Source organism: Hippoglossus stenolepis, chromosome 13 (genome assembly GCF_022539355.2).
Source record: "Hippoglossus stenolepis isolate QCI-W04-F060 chromosome 13, HSTE1.2, whole genome shotgun sequence".
Lineage (NCBI taxonomy): Eukaryota > Metazoa > Chordata > Actinopteri > Pleuronectiformes > Pleuronectidae > Hippoglossus > Hippoglossus stenolepis.
In genome coordinates, this window is record NC_061495.1 from 3,473,915 (window position 1) to 3,491,938 (window position 18,024).

Here is an 18,024-nt window from a genome sequence, read left to right on the forward strand (position 1 = left end):
AATTTCAGTAAGCAGTATTAAAGCTTAAAATACAGTGTCTTTCACTTTCTGTTTTCCATGTGTGTCAAAACAGTCATTTGTGTGTTTCTGATATCTTTATTATACTCACGTCCACCCAAAGCTGCAACTGATAACATACATACGTATCTCAGGCTATAAGGGTGTGAACCAGTACAAACGCTGACACTTTCAAAAACACTGTTCATCATGTGAATAGGAATAATTCTGAAACCGAAACAGCAAAACAAAGGTCAACAAACTTAATTGATACCCCAGATATGCGGATGCAGCATGTTGAGTTCTCATTACTTGGCTAACGTAGCAAAACCCCCAGGTCAAGATAGGGTTGGTACGTTGTTTCTAAAACACTTTTTGTGTTATTATGCTCTTCACGTCCCAAGAGCCGTTAATAAATAAAGTCGTAAGAAAAAAATTTGAAGAAAAAGCGAGTGTCTGTGAATGAAAACCCTGTACCAGACGAGTTATTCTCTTATCGCCAGTAATCGTTATATTGACTATGATCATGATAAAGTCGATTATTACTGTTGTGTTGCTGCCACTTCATCAGGCTGTTTGTCTGTCTAGCTCTGATACTGATCTAAATAGTTTCATTCTCGTGTATTTTTTTTTGTCACTTGTACATGTGACTTAAAGTCTGACCTTGACCTTAATTGAAATTTGAAAATAAAAAAACTGGGAAACTGAAAAGAAACTAAATGAAACTTTGCTGTGATGCAGCAGTGTCGACACTTTCAGCTGTTTCTCTCAAACATGTGTATTCCTCTCATTTAATGATGACACTATTACATTATATTACATGTATGATCCACGCCCACCCTTCTTGCATTAAGTCCAAAAAGTTGCTGGAAGTATTATTGTTAGCGGTGCTCTAAGCCCCTCGTGTAGTCTGTCAGGCAGGGTTTAGCCTCATGTCGCTTACCCAACCATGTATTAAATCAATATTATATATTATGTGTTATAACATATAATCACCCCCGAGCCCTTCAACGCGCCTCTCTTGATAAAAACAGGGTTCAGGATCAGGACCCTCCCATCATCTGGGCGGGATGTGTGTGAACCAGGCAGCAGAGGCGCCTGACAGACTAAACTCGGGGGCAGCAGATCTCCTGCTCCTTCCTGCAGCAGCAGCTCTCCACGTCTCCACAGTGGGAGAAGAACGAGAAGTTGCCACGAAAGCACCGCAGCACGATGTGGAGAGTGTTGACCTGCACCCTGTGCCTCCTCGCGTCCTCGCAGCTCGGCCCCTGGTGTGTCCGGGCCTCGGCCGCTGAGCTGGACGCTGAGGTGAAGACCGAGGTCGTGTTCAGGCCGGAGACGTGCACGCAGAGGAGTAAGAGAGGAGACCTGGTCAACGTGCACTACGACGGATTCCTCGAGGAAAATGGGTCCCAGTTCTACTGCAGGTCGGTGGATGGGCCACAGACACAACTTGGCTGCAGCTGATGGGGTTAACTTTGTTAAACAGTTTGATTTGATTTGAGAGTCTCCCTGAAAACAAGTTGACACAGATCCTTGTAGTTTTTATTCCCAGTGCCTGGTCTATATGATCTTTTGTAAAAGCTTTTTTTCTGTGTCACATATATTAAGTTTATTATTATATATGTGGGTTTGGTGGGGGGGTTGTACTTTTTGTACTTATGGGCCTACTTTAACCCTCTCGAGTATCTATGATGAGGATCTGTCCATCCCAGCTCAGATTCATTCACATAAATCCTTGTGATATATAAACTGACTCACTGGTTGGATGTTGTGTCTTTTTTTTGTTTGTTGTTGCATTGTTTCTGTCTCAGTCGATCAGACAAATCTGGCCACCCTCAGTGGTTCGTGTTGGGCATCGGACAAGTCATCAAGGGCCTTGATATCGGGATGATGGATATGTGTCCTGGAGAGAAACGAAAGATAACGGTCCCCCCTGCCCTGGCATTTGGAGAGAAGGGCAAAGGTAAGTAGATGTAGTAATGTCCCCACACTTTGTCTCTTACGCCGTAAAGTGGTTTTATTTTCATGAACATAGGACAGATAGAAAAACCTATTAACCTGACCCATTCAAGCAAGTGCACATATATCAGGTTATGGGGCGGCCATCATTCTCAGCTTGGTTCAATTTAGTGACTTGCACGAAACAGGTTTGATGCCAAATGCCAAAATATCATATCAAGTTACAAAAACACTGGATCCTACATTTCCCACAATGCATCTCGAAGCTATCTTTTCATCTAACACTCCAGGCTTTATTTGAATTAAGTTGAGGAAGCGTCCAAAGCAGCTTTTGAGAGCCAGCCACATGGTTCAAGAGGGTTGTACTTATAGTCTCTAAATTAATCATAGGTGTGTTCTGGGTGTAACATGTAATAAGCCAATCAGAGTGCCATCTCCCAATCCTTTGTAAACCCAGGACACTGAACACTGTGCACTGAGCTGCGGAGAATGACATTCTTGATGTTTTTGTGGAAGATATCTTGGCAGTAGATGAGTTTAAATATGCAGCTGATGTTACAGTCCCGGCTTTTACTGTCTGATTTAGCTGCTTATCTTCAATTGATGCAAACATCAGACAGCAGCTGCCACAATTGTAGAAGAATCCATTGTGTGCATGAGGTTTATATACACGCTGTACCTAAAAGGTTTCAGTTGAATTACCACATGATGAAACCAAATACGTTCTAGTACAAATGTTCTGTGTGATGCATCACATGTTTTAAGTAAGTTACAACCTCCACAAGTAGCTTTTGATGCCTCAGTGAAATGAATGTGTCCATGGCCACTGGGAACATAGAAAACCATCAGAATGTGCAGCAGTATTATTAAGTTATATGAATCCTACTAATACAGTTTTAAATCCTGTTTATCTGCTAGAAGAGCCACCGTCATGCTGTCCTGTTTGTTTTTTTCAGCACTTTAATTGAAAGAGCATCACACCTCTTGCTCCTCAGCCGTCCCTGGCATGAACTGTAAGCATGCTCTAAGGTTTGAAGGTCTCCGCATCATTTCTCTCTTGCATGTGTGCTTTCAGAAAACTAACAGCTAACTGTTTTTTATACCTTAACCTGCTATTTCCTACAAACCTGTAGATGTTTGTAGATGCGCTGTGATATGATCTGATTGTGAACGTACCTATCCTGGGACTCTGTGTTTCAAGTTTCTCTTTGTCTGTCAAGGAAATGCTTCTGTTTCCCAAGCACCAGTTTATATACAGTTACAACCATTCAAGGCTCTTGTTACAAAGGTAACGTTTCAAATCACTTACAGAGCTTAATGCTTTGTAGAATCTTGCGCTTGAAACCATATGTTTCACAAGTTGATCACAAAGTCTGAAAATACAACTGATCTTCCTGAAATGCAGTCAAATGAACTTCACAAGGTAGAGAATGATAAAATATAGGTTTAAGTTGTAAGTCATGATTATAGTTTTATAAGGACATGCAGTCTTTTACAATGTTAACGTTCTGTTTTTAATCCCTCATGCTGAAATAGATCCAGTGCCCCCCAACGCTACAGTGGTCTTTGAGGTGGAGGTCTACTCAGTGTCCAGGGGACCACGTAGTATGGAAGCTTTTGGAGAGATGGACCACGATAGTGACAAAAGTCTCACAAAGGCTGAGGTAACTAAAATTTAGAAAATATGAAAAAAGGGTCTTATTTGGGACAATATTAATGGCCCCAGTAACTGTTGCTCTGTGGTTTGATGTAACAAAGTATTTAGGAATATGCAACATTTAAGTCAAACACAAAAATGAAATAAAATGCCATAAAGTTAGATGTTGACACGTGTCAGGATGGCCGAGCAGATCAAAACCACTCTAATGGCACTCAAAGCAACATTATGCAACTTTTTCATCATAATATTGTAACTTTAAAATTATTCACTGACTTGGAGTTGGGAGGATGGTGCTGCCTTCATTCACACTCCTCCCCCTGAAAGTCTGTTCTTGCTCTATGTTACTATGGTGAGCGGGTACGATCTCCTGTGAGGAGTTCAGTTAGTGGGACGGCACAGCCACTCAGTCACTGGACATTTGACCCAGTAGAGAATACCGATTGTGTCAATTCCCATTGCGGACAAAAGCCAGATGTTAGTGGGTGTTTGTGGGTTTTTTTTGACCAGTGGAACAGAGGTTATAGTGTTCCTTTAAATGGAGAGAGCCACATCAGCTGTTTCAGCCTGGTTGACATCTGCTGAGTGAAGATAAAGCCAACTCCCTCCAAGCTTTAGATTCATATCATGCAGACGCCAAAGTTGTATTATTCTTATCTTCCTGAAAAGGAAGTAAATAAGTTGTTTTTTCATTTCTACCTTTATGATGTCAAATGTTCAATTAAATTAGCACAAACCAACAATGATCCTGGAGTTCTGAGGCCTTGGAAAGGAGGTAATAACAAGCCCGAGACAAACATATGTGTTTTCTATCAATGTGTGGATTCATTTTAATTAAGTGCCACAGAAGAAACTGATAATCTAAACTACTTTTTGGTATTACTATTAAATAACAGGCTATCCAGATATAAAGGATTAACAAAAACAACCCAAAGTAACCTCACCTACTTTCCTCATAAAGATTAAAGGCCACACTGGATGTAAACATTATACAAGAAAGTAATTAGGCTATAAATCATTCATTTATTAACCTAATTCAGGTTTGTATTGACCATATGAAGGACAATAATCAGGAGATATTTATGTAATAATAGTTATCAAACAAAAATAACGTTGTTGCCTAAAAGTTCATGGTCATGTTATCTGGATTGTTGATGGCTCAGGTGGTACAGAGGTGAACAACCTGCTATCAACACCACAGTATTATTTCTTACCACTGTGATATGTAACCAGAAGAGCACAACATATTATAGACGAGTGTTGCAAAAGAACGTGTGTCTGTTATTTATTCTGATAAAGTTTTCCTCTATCATCAGGTGAAAGAATATTTGAAACTGTCGTATGAAAAAGGAGGGAAGCCACGCGACGAGGATTTCTATGAGAAGATCATGGCCGACATATTCAAGAAGAGCGACCAGGACAAAGACGGGCTGATCAGTGCCAAGGAGTATAATATCTATAAACATGACGAGCTCTAGTCTCAGAAATAGTTGATCCTGTCATTGCTGTTTATGTAACTTTGGTCAATCAGACATTTAGTTAAACATGAAAAGGTGAAGGACGAATTTTACACTGAAGGTTTCAGGTGTATTTTTGGTCTACACACCTCACTGGGCCTCGTCCCATCTTCTTCTTAGTGGTTTGAATTCTGGAGAAGTGAATCTCTTTCTCTTCTATAGAAAATTCTGTGGAATCCCCCTTTAACTGTTTTTTAATCTCAGTTTCATAGTTGATTTTCCCTTTAAAAGCAGACAGGATTCAAAGTATTGACGTCACTCAAAATAACTAAGGACTAATCACTAACTTCACTAAATGTCAGTTTTATTCTTCAAGTTATGTCCTTTTCCATTCAATGTACAGCACAGTGGACAAACCACAACATTGCACAATGCTGTAAAGTAATGTTGTAACAACGGAACATGTCATGTGAGAATCTGAGATGATGGTTCATGTCGATACAGGAACCAACAACAGCTCCATTTTCCCCTTCTTCCTGTGGATTTTCTGCCCTCGAACCTGCAGCGCTGCACCAGTATGCCCAGTATAAACAAATGTAAATTAAAGGAAATGTGGCTGAGATTTCAATATAATGGATGATAAAAAGGCACATGGTTAAATGTTGTGGTTTGTATAAATGTGTGGAAAACTACAGAATGTCCCGTGTAAGTCAGATTTTCCTCCTTGGTTGAAACCATGCAGAAATGTGCTTTCTGTATTTAACACCAAGCTGACACGAGAGGACAGACCTTGTTAAACAAACGATTGTTGATGTGAAGTGTTTTGATCGTGTTCTGCTCCGGGGTTTGATCCTATGGACCCTGATGAAACCAGGTTTTCTGTTCCTCCTGTTGCTGATCATGTTCACTCTGAATTTTAAAAAAAGCACGTCATCCTTGAGGCTCAGATCTGCGAATCACCATGGCAACAGGTAAATAAAGAGCAAAACTTCCTTTTGAATCCAGTAAAGCGGGAAAGGGAATATTAGGCATTATTGTACATGGATATCTAAAAAAGTGTAGCAGTGAAAGCTGGAGAGTTATTAATTAAGCTATTAATTAATTATGAGGTTTTTAACACAATCAGATTTCATTTAATATGTAGAGAAGAAGTTTATAGATCGAGGATTGTTGCCTCATAGTCTGATTAAAAGTCTTGTTCCACATAGTTTAAGGACCATTTCAGCATGAGCTCATTTTTATTCAAATGCTGTTAGAACACATTCAGACGGTGGAGCCTATATTCAGCTGCAGTACAGTCACGCTGACTCAGAAACTTCACATGATCTACATCTGATGACTATGATAAAAATGTTCCATCAGTGCACAAACAATAAGAACCACATGAGGACTCATAGATGAGTCCTCATGTGCCTAAAGCTCCAGATTTGTTTTTAAACTTTTCAGTGTAAGACTTTTGTGATTTTACTCTGAGCTGAGGATTAAGCCACAATGTGTAATATCTGAATGTCTCTGTTGTTGCATGACTGACCGATGATAGAAGAGGTAATGTTAGTGAGGACAGGGTCTGTGGAAGCTTTTCAAAAAAGACAAAAATGAAATAGATTTTTTATGTTTTAGGAAGAATTCTAAATGGATTTAATATGCGAGGAAGTGGCTCATAGACACGGAGCCAGTCAGCTCTGCACAGTTGGAGGATGTGTCGTTTAAAACACAATAAATGAAACCACAAAAGATGAACTTTGCTGAATTTGATTTTAAGAACTGAGATGTACAACAACACATTTATTAATAAATATCTGCGTGCTGTATACATATACAAAATATACATAGTATATACTTTGAACCGGGGGAAAATCCAGGTGTTACAAACGTATTGTTTGTCCAGGACAAAAACAACAGTGTTGTCAGTTGAGGATCTTGAGTTTGACTGATGGCAACTTGATCCCCGCTGCCTTCACCTCCGCTGACATATCGACACCCAGCGGCGCCCTGGAATCCAACGTTTATGTGAGCCAGTGTCGTTTTAATCAGCAGTGACATGAAAACGGACCAGAACAGTGTTTAATCTTCAGTGACTTACTTAGGCTCGTAGCGGACGTCTACATGTGGAGGCAGTATTCCTTTGCTTTCCCTCAGACGTTCAACACCGTTCCTGGTTTTAAAAAGAAAATACCAATAAAAAAAGAGCCAAACTCCCACGTTCAATCAGATCATAAAGTTAAAACTTCCACTGATGATCCTGACGATACACACACCATGCAATCATCACTCCGTTGTCGGTGCAGAATTTGGCCGGAGGACAGAGCAGGCGCAGTCCTGTCGTCTCAGCGATGATGGTCAAAGCCTTGCGGATATACTGGTTGCTTGCAACTCCTCCAGAAAGCACCTAGAAAGAAAGAGTAACTGCTGAAAGCCTCACATCACAATGGGCTCAATGTTGTCTAAACTTATTCTGTAATGTTCTTACTATCAACAAAACCTCTTGTGTTTATTCCCTCTTAAAAAATGGGTCCTAAACGCAAATTCCTTTTTTATTTTAAAGGCTGAGCACTGATGTTTTAAGTGTTATTCATACAGGGGGGACAAGTACATTGGTCAGCACTATTTTGAACATTTTAGTGACTATTTATAGCCCTTTTGTTGAATACCAGGCTTATTATTTAAGAAGACATATATTGCACTACTGTCCGCCCGGGAAGAGGGATCCTTCACTTGTGACTCTCTCTGAGGTTCCTGTGTTTTTGTATTTTTCCTCACCTTAGTCAAGGGTTACGGACAGAGAAGGCAAAGTGTGATTAGTGAATATAGGCTATACAGATGTTGTTTAAGTTAGAAGCAATCTAGAGTAATTATTATTGTCCTTTCCCATCCTTGTGCAAACAGGATGCTCATGTAAAAACAGCGTGATGAGAACTGAAGTAAAATAAAAACCTTAGACTAAAAACAGATTGATCGATTTATCAATTTATTTTCATTGAATGAGAAGAGGAATAACACACTCACCAAAGTTGGAGTGCTTGATGGCAGCAGGCCGTTTGCCTTGCAGAACAAGATGGCACGATGTGTTCGCTTTGCGAGATGAGAGGCGACAGTGTGCTGCGTGGCTGCTGCAATGTCATTCACACATGACAGCAGTGACCCCTGTTCTACTCCTACAGGGAAGAAAGAGGAGTTACAAAGGTTTTACTCAGGAACTTGAATTACATGTTTGTATGTTTCTGGTGTGTTAATAAAAAAAAAGCTGATTAAACTCTAACAACTGGAGGTAAACTATTCACAGTTCTTACACTGTGGTAACAAAATGCATCCGAATGGTTGCTGTTGACTGGTTTCATGAGGTTGGTCAGTCAGTTGTCCTCCTACCTTCCTCTGCCTCTTTTTTTAGTATCGTCATTGTGACTTGATTCCGTAGTCCAGCAAAAGAGAAGCAGCAGTCGTGAGTTTGACCCATGGGCGTTCTGAAACGGAACCTCCTCCTGTCCCCATTCTTTGCCAGAAGCTCGATGGCCTGTCCTCCACTAAGGGTGGAGCACTGTGGGTGATTGACGAGGGACAAGCGTCTCGCCACCTGTGAATTTACAAAAACAACTGTTTGCATTCGTGATCACAAACTGAGCCCTGTAACAAACGCCTGATGTGAGTTTGACGGCGTTACTTTATCCAGTATATCCCCTGGAGCTTCGTCCAGAGTGTGACCCAGAAGCAGAAAGTCGTCCACCCCTCGGGCCACGGCGAGAAGTGAGTGGCCACCAGAGACGAGCAGCACCAGGAAGGGGAAGGCCACGGGATGAAGCATCCTGACGGTCAGGGCGTGGGCTTCCATGTGGTGGATGGGGATGAACGGTTTGTTGTGTTGCCGCACAAACCTCTGACTGAACTCGAGGCCGATGCCCAGGCTCAGGGCCAGGCCCGGCTTCACCGTGGTGGCCACAGCCGCGAGCTGGCTCGGGTGCACTCCACTTCTCTCCAGAGCCTCCTGGACCACACGCTCTATGTTTTCCCTGTGGAGGTGCTGTGCCACTGTGGGGATGATGCCTCCGGCCCTGCAGCGTTCCAGAGAGAGACAAGCATATCAAAGCAAACCCCTGAATAACATCTGTGTGACGTGAGTCCAGCTGCGACACCCACCTCAGATGCACTTCTTTCTGTGAATGGAGAGACTCTCCCAGGATTTTACCCGTCTCATCCAGCACAGCCGCTCCAGTGTCGTCACAGCTCGTCTCCACGCCCAGCACCAGTCTGGAGGAGAAGGCCCTCCCAGGTGAAGGAGGACCCCCCACTGTGTGTCTGCACTGCAGCAGCCTCTGTGCACCCCTCACTCGAGCAGGGAACATGCTCATGGACCTGGTGTTGAATCAGGAGAATGAGTCAGATCTCTAATCTACACTACGAGGAGCAAACTAGATCTGGAACAATAATATATAATAAAGAACAATAATCCAAAAGCATGGCGCAGAGTTTCAGAGCAACAAACCAGAGGGGATGTAAACTACGGTTACTTGTTCGTCCTCTGACGTCCGGCTGCGTCACATGTAAATAATTCCGTGCAGCTGCCAAATCCGTGACCTCAGATTAAGAGCAAATATCTAAACAAGATCACCGATTAAAAAAAGATAAAGCATCATCATAAAATTAAACTGAAAACATGCGTTTTTAAAAACCACATACCTGTAATTTTAAAATCCATTCAGAGAACTACATGGGAACCAACAGGTTTTGGATGCCTTCGTTTAAGGGGACATTTTAGTCCGGTGCACAAGATAAGCATGGCGTCGACAGGATGAATCGGCCTAGAAACTGAACCATATTACTTTCTTCAGTGTTACTCTCACCTCAAAGGTAAAGTAACATTTGTTTTAACTTGATGATCAAACTATATCTGTTTTACGTTTCTGTGTCCGAGACGACACAACGTTGTGTTTCAGGATTTGTGTTTGTGAGTGAGTTGTGGGACGAAGTGTTGTCGTTTGAGGGAACCAGACAGTGTTGTATAAAGGCAACACAATAATACAAGATCAGGTTTAATAAATAAAAAACAGCATAACACTGTGGCATCGCTCCTTTGATTCAAAGTCTTCATCAGGAACCGGGGACATGAAGAATCAACACAAAAACAACAGATGTTAAACTTTCTCTGTGCAACGTTTCCAAATAAATACACTTTATGAAAGTGCGTCATCTCCACTTGATTATAGTTAATTCATTTCCTCTGTGTCGGTGAACTTGTAATGTGTCACGTGACTGTTTGTGATGCGTTGTAGGCACAGGGCGGATGTGAAGGCTGTGAGGAAGCTAACAGTTGCTAATGCTATCACCACAATGCACTGCGGCGGCTGATGAGAGACAGATTTGAATTATTAAGTCGTTCATTACATATATTGTACATTTTATTTAAATTATTGCCGCAGTGATCAGACGTGGTTGTGGTGCATTTAATTCTCTGTCACCTCCGGCGCCGGCTTCCTTCAGTTGGGTTTTAACCAGAATGTTATATGTTGACTTTTCTAAAGGAGACATGGAACACCCAGCTTGTTTTGGGGAGGGGATGAAGCAGTTTGTCGTACTCGATGCTCTGCCCACAGTGCATTACATCCCCGATTTCATATCCGAGGAAGAGGAGGCCTCGCTTCTGCAGCAAGTCTACAAGTCTCCGAAGCCGAAGTGGACTCAGCTGTCAGGCCGCAGGCTGCAGAACTGGGGCGGGTTGCCGCATCCCAAAGGAATGCTGCCGGAGAAGATTCCCGACTGGCTCCAGACGTACTGTGAGAAAATCTCCTCTCTCGGTGCCTTCAGCGGGAAAACGGCCAATCATGTGTTGGTGAATGAGTATAAAGAAGGAGAAGGGATTATGCCTCATGAAGACGGCCCTCTGTACCACCCCACCGTCACCACCATCAGCCTGGGCTCCCACACCCTCCTCGACTTCTACCGGCCCGTCAGCAGCCTGGAGGGCGAGGAGCCGCAGACGGAGGAGAACCGGTACCTGTTCTCCCTGCTGGTGAAGCCGCGCAGCCTCCTGATCCTGCAGGACGACATGTACAAGCGTCTGCTTCACGGCATCCAGGCGTGCGTCCAGGATACGCTGACGGACAAGGTGGTGAACCTGTCGGGGACCGGTGCCCTGCCAGGGGAGACGCTGACACGAGGCACCAGAGTGTCACTGACTGTGAGACATGTGCCCAAAGTCATAAAGACAAAGCTTCTACTGGGAAGGAAATGATGAAAGACTGTGTGTGGACCTGAGAGGTGGTTATAGTGGAAACATTACATCAATGGACATATAATCCAGGCTGCTCTCTGAGTTATGTCACGCATGTTTATATTTGAGCCCCTCTCGCTTTGTGAAATATCTCTGCCAAATGTTTGGTGTTGTGAGAACTGGTGGCAGGTTTTGTTGATCAATCCGCTCCATACAATAATACATGTATATAGATATATAGATATATAATAGATATAATATTATTATACTGGTTGTAATTGGTGTATGTTCTTGGAAAATAGCTCATCCAGTTCATCTTATATTATGAGCCGATGTTTGCTTTGCACAGATGCTGTGTTTGCAGTGCAGAAAGGACAAAGATATGATTGAGGTCCATTTAGAAACAGTGTCATATGTAGTTTGCCCACCAGATAGCGCTGACAGGTTTATTCTTACACAGTGAAACGTGTCTGGTCAGTACATATCATCATCATCATCATCATCATCATCATCATCACTGGCTCAGGAGACAGATTTGTCAAGTTTGAGAAAGTAAGAAACACAAGTTGCACTTTGGGAAATGTAGGATCCAGTATTTTTTTAAACTTGACCCATATCAGGGACTAGAAGTCAGGACATCTCCGCCTCTGTTGATCATTCTTTCTTTAAATCTGTCTCATTAGTTTTGTGCTCTCCCCACCAACTCAACTACTATGTGCAGTTAAATCACATTTATCAAGAAATCAATTTTCTTTTCCTAATCTATATTTGCCTTGAACTTTCCATATCAGTTGGGTTTTACTATAAAGATCTACTTTGTACAGTAAATGTTCGTGTCCCTTTGTGTGTTTGTTTTATGTTCATGCATCAAATGCAACCCGGCTGTTTCATGTGACACAGAAAAGTCCTGCAGACGACTAGAACATGTATCAGATAGCAGAGGTACATTGTGTCACTTATTAAACAGTTTCTTTAAGATCACTTTTATCTTTGAAGTTCCAACTGGTGTTTTTCATGCTTTGAGTGATTTTTGACCACCAAGTCACCAGATCTTTATTAAAAAATAAGAAACCTTCAAAGCCACAGTGCAAAGGTATTGGATTGAAGCAGTTGTATCATATAGTTCTGCCTTGGGCTGGGTGGAACACAACAGAAAGTCTTTGTCATCATGTCCTCGCCCTGCAAACACACTAACTTTGTTTCACTTTGCTGTGAAATCCTAATTTACAGGAGGACGGCAACACAATGGAGCCGCAAGCGAAACGCCGGAGAGAGTCGGCGTGCGACACTGACTCCTGGGTCGCTTACCCCGTACTGTCAGATGAGCAGTCACAAGACGTGGAGTTGATAGAGGCGTTCGCTGCGCCCATTGTCGACAAGAAGGAGACATCTCGACTTGTCAAGGAGCTGAACAGCCTCCACCCGCTGAACGGCCTGCCGCACATCAAGAGGGTGCGGGCTTGCAAGGAGAAGGGCAGCCGCCACCCTCTGGAAGTCCTCGTGTGCCTCGTTAGTGATGCACCAGACATGAAGGTGGTGAGCATCGACTCGCTGCTGCCCTCAGATGGAGTTGGACATGATGGATTAGGTGAGCCTTTCGTGGTTAAGGTCCCTTCACGTCCCCCCTTGACCCGACCTCAGTTTGAACTGGCGATCAAACACTGGCCCACCTCCTTTCACGAGGATAAGCAGGTGACCGTGGCTCTGAGAGGAGAGCTCTTCAACCCACATCAAAAAGCTTCGATGCACATGTACATGATGTCTGCTGTCGCTGCTGCCAGAGCTGGAAAGGAGACAGGGATGGAGGCAGTTGGGGCTGTAGTGGTTAACCCAGCCACGCAGAGGGTCATCGCAGTGGGCCACGACTGCCGAGGCGACCATCCCCTCCACCACGCGGCCATGGTCTGCATCGACCTCGTGGCTCGGAGTCAGGGTGCTGGATGTTATTCTTTTGACAAATACCCTGCTTGCAGTTTTTCCTCACCAACTTCAGACACATGTCTAAATGAAGCTGATGCAAAGGCCAGCGCTCAGCCGTACATCTGCACCGGCTACGACCTTTATGTGACCCGAGAACCTTGTGTTATGTGTGCCATGGCGCTGGTCCACTCCCGGATTGGCCGTGTGTTCTATGGGACAGGCTCCGCTGACGGGGCGTTCGGGACCAAATTCAAAATCCACTCCCAGAAAGATCTGAACCATCGATTTGAGGTGTACAAAGGAGTCTTGAGCCGGCAGTGTGAGGATCTTCACAGGCTGGACGACCACATCCAAAAGCCAAGTTCAGAGGAACGTAGGTGATGGATGCATCGATCCATAGCTCCAGATTCTTATTTGCAGTTACCAGAGGAACAATCCAATGTTTTATAAAAGAAGTTGTTTTAAATAAAGTTTTTAATCCTGTGGTGACTGTTGTATTTAAAGCATGTATAAAGTTAAAAACCAGTACAATGTTTGCAACATGATGCTGATTTTCCATCATGGGGGTGAACTTAAAGTTCTGTGACTTAAAAGCTCAGAAGGAATAAAGAGAACATCAGTGACACGGGAGCCTGACTTGAGATACAACACCTGCACAGAAAATATGGAAACATTCAGGATTGTTGGTGTTGCTTCTGTGAGAGTTTGGTTCTCTGCCCCTGCTCAGGATTCTACATGATGTCACGGTTTATGAAAACAGATCCCTGTGGTGACAGTTCATCTGGAAACGAAACCAACTGTAATATTTCCTCATATTGGAGCTCTGCCTGATCAGGCTCTTATCCAGCTCTCTTTTCCAAGTGCTCAGTTTGTCTTTGTCATTATTAGATTAATGAGTGTAAAAGAAAATTTGGGATATTTTATTTTATTTTAGCATTGGAAAGCAATATAACAAGTGAAGGGGTCTGAATACTTTCTTAATGCACTGTACGTCAGTTTATCACAGGACACCACAGACCTGACTCACTGAACACTTTACCTGACAACAATAATTTGCCTCATTTCCACATACAGGACCTTTATTTTGACAAACGGGACATAACGTTCACACAAAAAAAAACTGTACAATGAAAACGTTACCCTGTTTTGATTGAGTCACAAGTGACAAATGATTCACATACCAAGGAACTCATGCAAAGAAAGAGTATGATTCCATTCTTCACTCAGGACGAACACGTTTGACGCCCATTACAAAATGAGTGTACCGATAAACGAGCCACAGGCTCCTACCCCCAAGAAGTAAACATCTTTGAAAAATACATTAGGGACATCTTTGTGGGTAGAAACAAACTTATACTCACATCGTGTGAATTGAAGGCAAAGAAAGACATATGAACTAAAGCAAAAGCCTGACTGATGCCTGGGCCAGCCCAGGTCTACGCAGGCCAAAAATACATCATTAAATATTCACATAAGTTAGTAATGCATATTGCATCCTGTCATCTACAAACAAAATCCTGTTCTTTTAAACATTTCATGTACAAACGGAAAATCCTAATGACAACAGTGGCATTTACACAAACTGTACGACTTGGTTTACACATTGGTGGTACAGACCACATAGGAATTAACTGTGGTCCCTATGAGGCACAGCATTTACAATGTCTTAATACTTGTTGATGCCGAAAATTCTTACTCCGTGTAGCTGCGGCAGCTTGGGAATCAGGACGCTCAAAAGTGAGGCAGTGTTTATGACGAAGTGTGTTGTGTCATACTTTGTGTAGAAACTTGCCAGGAAGTATCTGCAGAGGAAGACAAAGAGGGATTCATTAAAAACAATAAACCACTAAATCATCTTGATACAAGAAAAGACATAAGATCAAATGTGAGCACAACATTTTCTTGCACATGGATTCTATGAACTTCAGCCTCTTACTTTTAACAGTTATTCCAAAACAATTGGTCATGATCCATGTTTTGTTTTTTTAGAGCTAAGGATGAAATAGTTTGTGGCAAAAATAAGACTCTGGTTTGATTAAACAGATGTTTAAACGATTAACAAGTGGAAAGACAGAATCAGAGTTTATCTTGCACGTACAGAATGATCGGGGAGATGGTGAAGAACTTTCTAGATGAAGTGAACTGCACGCCGTAGTCAAGCTGTTCCCAATGTGTAAGGAGTCTTGCTTTTCCTTGGTCTGGGGTCTCAAAGGGTGTGCCTTTCACCGCATGCATGAACACATACATTCCCTGCAGAGACAAAAATCCTCGTCAACAGGGCACAGTTACAGTTTGGGAGGAATAGGACCAGTTTCTGTTTTCACATTTTTCACCATTAAAACCTTCATGAAAATAATTACTTTATTATAAAATGCAGCAGGTTTTAAATAATTCCACATTGTATTCCAATATTTAATCGAGCTGTTGAACCAAAGACTGAATTCACTTCCTGCTTCTCCAAGTAACTAACGTTCCATTTTTACTGTCTGAACTGCAGAATGTAAACAAATCTCAACAATAACAACAAATCTCCGGCCTGGTGCCTCTGTGTCAAAACACTGGAATTCAGCTTTAAATGGAAAAGCTGCATTACAGAGGGGAAAGTAATGACACTGAAATGCAGACATACGGCTAAGTCCTAATCAGCACACTGCAGCCGTATTGTGAGGACAACAATAGGCTACAGTTGACCTTACTGGTTTCTGTTAATAGCCTTCCGTAGTGGCTGTGATACACAATCCTTGTAAAGTGCTCAGAGCTCACACTCATCAATGATATCACACACACTGACTGGGTTTCTTTATTTGCCTGCCAGCCGTGTCACAATGAAGGGTCAGTTTTGTCTGGAGACCTTATATGGAGTGGACCAATTGTCATAATAGATCATGTGTCAGGCTGCCACAAGGACTCTCCCCAAAATAGAGCATATTTTAACAAGCACAGGCAAGACGGAAGGAAACTAACACCATCTGATATTTAGCTGGAAGCTACATTTAACTGTGGTAAATAGGTAATGATTTCTAAGACATCCTCAAATCAAATGAGCGGTTTGACAATAGTCTGCGACAGTGTGAAAGTGTTACTTACAAAGTTGTGAATGACATTAGTGAGAGTCCACACCACTGGCACACTGAAGAAGGGTATGCTCAAGAGCACAATGTGAAGTATTCCAACACCAAGTGCATAGGTCAGCCAGATCCCCCGACTGTTCATCACCCGAGTGTTTGGGTTCACCTCACTGTGTGCCACACCCACATTCATTCTGGTCTGTGGACAGCGAAATACAAACATTCACAAAACAGGATTTCACCTTGTTGGAACATTTAGATTTGTTAATTCACTCTTTCTAATGTACTGAGACTAGTTCCCCGTTATAATGTTAAAAAGTCACAAGTCAGCTCTTGATATTCAGCTGCTCAGGTGGGGGAGGGCACCTATTTTACTTTACTGCATCTGGAGATTGATACTTTAAACTTTGCTAGTTTTTCTTTGGCTTTAGTTCTGTTCTTATTAATCATTTGTGGCCTTGAGCAATGACTGAGGGTTTAACATGTCTAATCCAAACAAGCACTGGATTTCTGTTTTAATGTCAGGAAAACGAATCCCCACTTTTACTCACTATAAATACTGTACATACAGTATCTGCAACTGCAACAGGCCTGTGTACTTTTAGCAATTTTCTGTATAATAAGCCTCTGTTTAAAGTAGGACATAATAACACAATGTACCACTGCAGCGCGTTTCCCTCCCTGCAGGTCTAAATGTGACAACAAGGGAAAAAAGTTATTGTGCAATCCTGTTGAACTTTGCCCTGTGGCCCACGTTCAGCTGCCAGACTGGGATGAAGACACTGGAAAACTGTTATTGCGAGAAGGAACGAAGACTTAAACCAACAAACAAGGCCTCTCAGCTGTGGCAGTTCACTAATTTACCAACATTTTGGCACTTTGGTAATCGTTGCAAAACGTGTAACTGCACCAGTGGGAATGGGGAGATTAAAATGTCAGTCTGTTTGCATGGTTTAATATTATGAGCCTTGAGCTGTGCACAATTCCTGATCTGAGTTAAATTGCGGCAATCTGATGCATTTGGTGCTGATTTCAGTTAATAGACAGTTGTTCAACGCCGATGCACGGATGTAACAGATGCATGTTGTTTACATAACGTCTCTGACAACCGTCACAACGCGAGCTGCGGCTGACAACAAGGCAACTGGACCTCGGACACGATTTAAACTGGAAGTTGCACACAAATAAAAGAGACCTCGGCCCTGACTATTTGCTGAATAACATCCGTAGCTTCACGTCACTGCAGGACCACCAACACCAACGCACACAAAGTTCACGCGAGCAAACGGATCACGTGTCTGACTTAACGTAAACAGATAGAAATGGGACCCCCCCCCCTCCCGGTGCCTGACGAGCCTCGATAAGTAGGCGTGTAAACACGAAAACGTCCGTCCAGACATGCTTTCGTTTTTCCAGCACATAGCCCTAACCCGATCCTGCTCCGTATTCCCAAGTTTGTCAGCATCATGACGCGGGTCAGACACCTTGAATTTAACGTACGTGTGGTTTAAAAACGCGTAAACAAGATAAAAAAAACCCCGCTGCAGCCACAGAGACGCAGCGGACTCACAGGTAGCAGCGGTCAGTGGAGGTGGAGGGGGGGTGGGGGGGGTGTCTTCACGGAGGACAGGGGCTACGGACACAAAGTGTTGATCCCCTGTTGATGTGTCCAGATCCGGCGCTGACAGCACGTCGCTCACTGACCACGGCGGAAGTAGACGTGGGTTCAAAGGGAGGCGGCCGCCGGGGTGGGAGGTTTGA

At 42.9% G+C, this 18,024-nt stretch overlaps 5 protein-coding genes across 7 annotated transcripts; 3 read left to right on the top strand and 2 right to left on the bottom strand.

The window, feature by feature from the left end:
• The first annotated feature begins 1,048 nt into the window (after positions 1–1,048).
• Positions 1,049–5,733, top strand: fkbp7 (FKBP prolyl isomerase 7). The gene is made up of 4 exons (XM_035174495.2): positions 1,049–1,424; positions 1,812–1,963; positions 3,496–3,623; positions 4,933–5,733. The coding sequence occupies exons 1-4, from the start codon at positions 1,210–1,212 to the stop codon at positions 5,092–5,094; spliced, it is 657 nt and encodes a 218-aa protein (XP_035030386.1). The 5' UTR covers positions 1,049–1,209; the 3' UTR covers positions 5,095–5,733.
• A 1,078-nt stretch (positions 5,734–6,811) lies between these two features.
• On the bottom strand, positions 6,812–9,596 carry osgepl1 (O-sialoglycoprotein endopeptidase-like 1). Its single transcript, XM_035174491.2, has 8 exons — positions 9,551–9,596; positions 9,205–9,420; positions 8,732–9,119; positions 8,440–8,644; positions 8,080–8,228; positions 7,332–7,462; positions 7,157–7,228; positions 6,812–7,065 (listed from the first exon to the last, which is right to left on the bottom strand). Exons 2-8 carry the CDS (start codon positions 9,414–9,416, stop codon positions 6,981–6,983), a joined length of 1,242 nt encoding a protein of 413 aa, XP_035030382.2. The 5' UTR covers positions 9,417–9,420; positions 9,551–9,596; the 3' UTR covers positions 6,812–6,980.
• A 222-nt stretch (positions 9,597–9,818) lies between these two features.
• Positions 9,819–12,262, top strand: alkbh6 (alkB homolog 6). The gene is made up of 2 exons (XM_035174494.2): positions 9,819–9,915; positions 10,587–12,262. Exon 2 carries the CDS (start codon positions 10,592–10,594, stop codon positions 11,294–11,296), a length of 705 nt encoding a protein of 234 aa, XP_035030385.1. The 5' UTR covers positions 9,819–9,915; positions 10,587–10,591; the 3' UTR covers positions 11,297–12,262.
• Positions 9,827–13,678, top strand: adat3 (adenosine deaminase tRNA specific 3). 2 transcript variants are annotated; one of them, XM_035174492.2, is made up of 2 exons: positions 9,827–9,915; positions 12,506–13,678. In XM_035174492.2, the coding sequence occupies exon 2, from the start codon at positions 12,521–12,523 to the stop codon at positions 13,574–13,576; it is 1,056 nt and encodes a 351-aa protein (XP_035030383.2). In that variant the 5' UTR covers positions 9,827–9,915; positions 12,506–12,520; the 3' UTR covers positions 13,577–13,678. The 2 variants fall into 2 exon arrangements, with proteins under 2 accessions (XP_035030383.2, XP_035030384.2); XM_035174493.2 differs by lacking the exon at positions 9,827–9,915 and adding an exon at positions 11,754–11,827.
• Positions 13,679–14,256: 578 nt separating this feature from the next.
• Positions 14,257–17,951, bottom strand: ormdl1 (ORMDL sphingolipid biosynthesis regulator 1). 2 transcript variants are annotated; one of them, XM_035174497.2, is made up of 4 exons: positions 17,834–17,951; positions 16,283–16,462; positions 15,294–15,445; positions 14,257–14,997 (listed from the first exon to the last, which is right to left on the bottom strand). In XM_035174497.2, exons 2-4 carry the CDS (start codon positions 16,454–16,456, stop codon positions 14,862–14,864), a joined length of 462 nt encoding a protein of 153 aa, XP_035030388.1. In that variant the 5' UTR covers positions 16,457–16,462; positions 17,834–17,951; the 3' UTR covers positions 14,257–14,861. The 2 variants fall into 2 exon arrangements, with proteins under 2 accessions (XP_035030388.1, XP_035030387.1); XM_035174496.2 differs by lacking the exon at positions 17,834–17,951 and having other exon boundaries at positions 16,283–17,789.
• Positions 17,952–18,024: the final 73 nt, after the last annotated feature.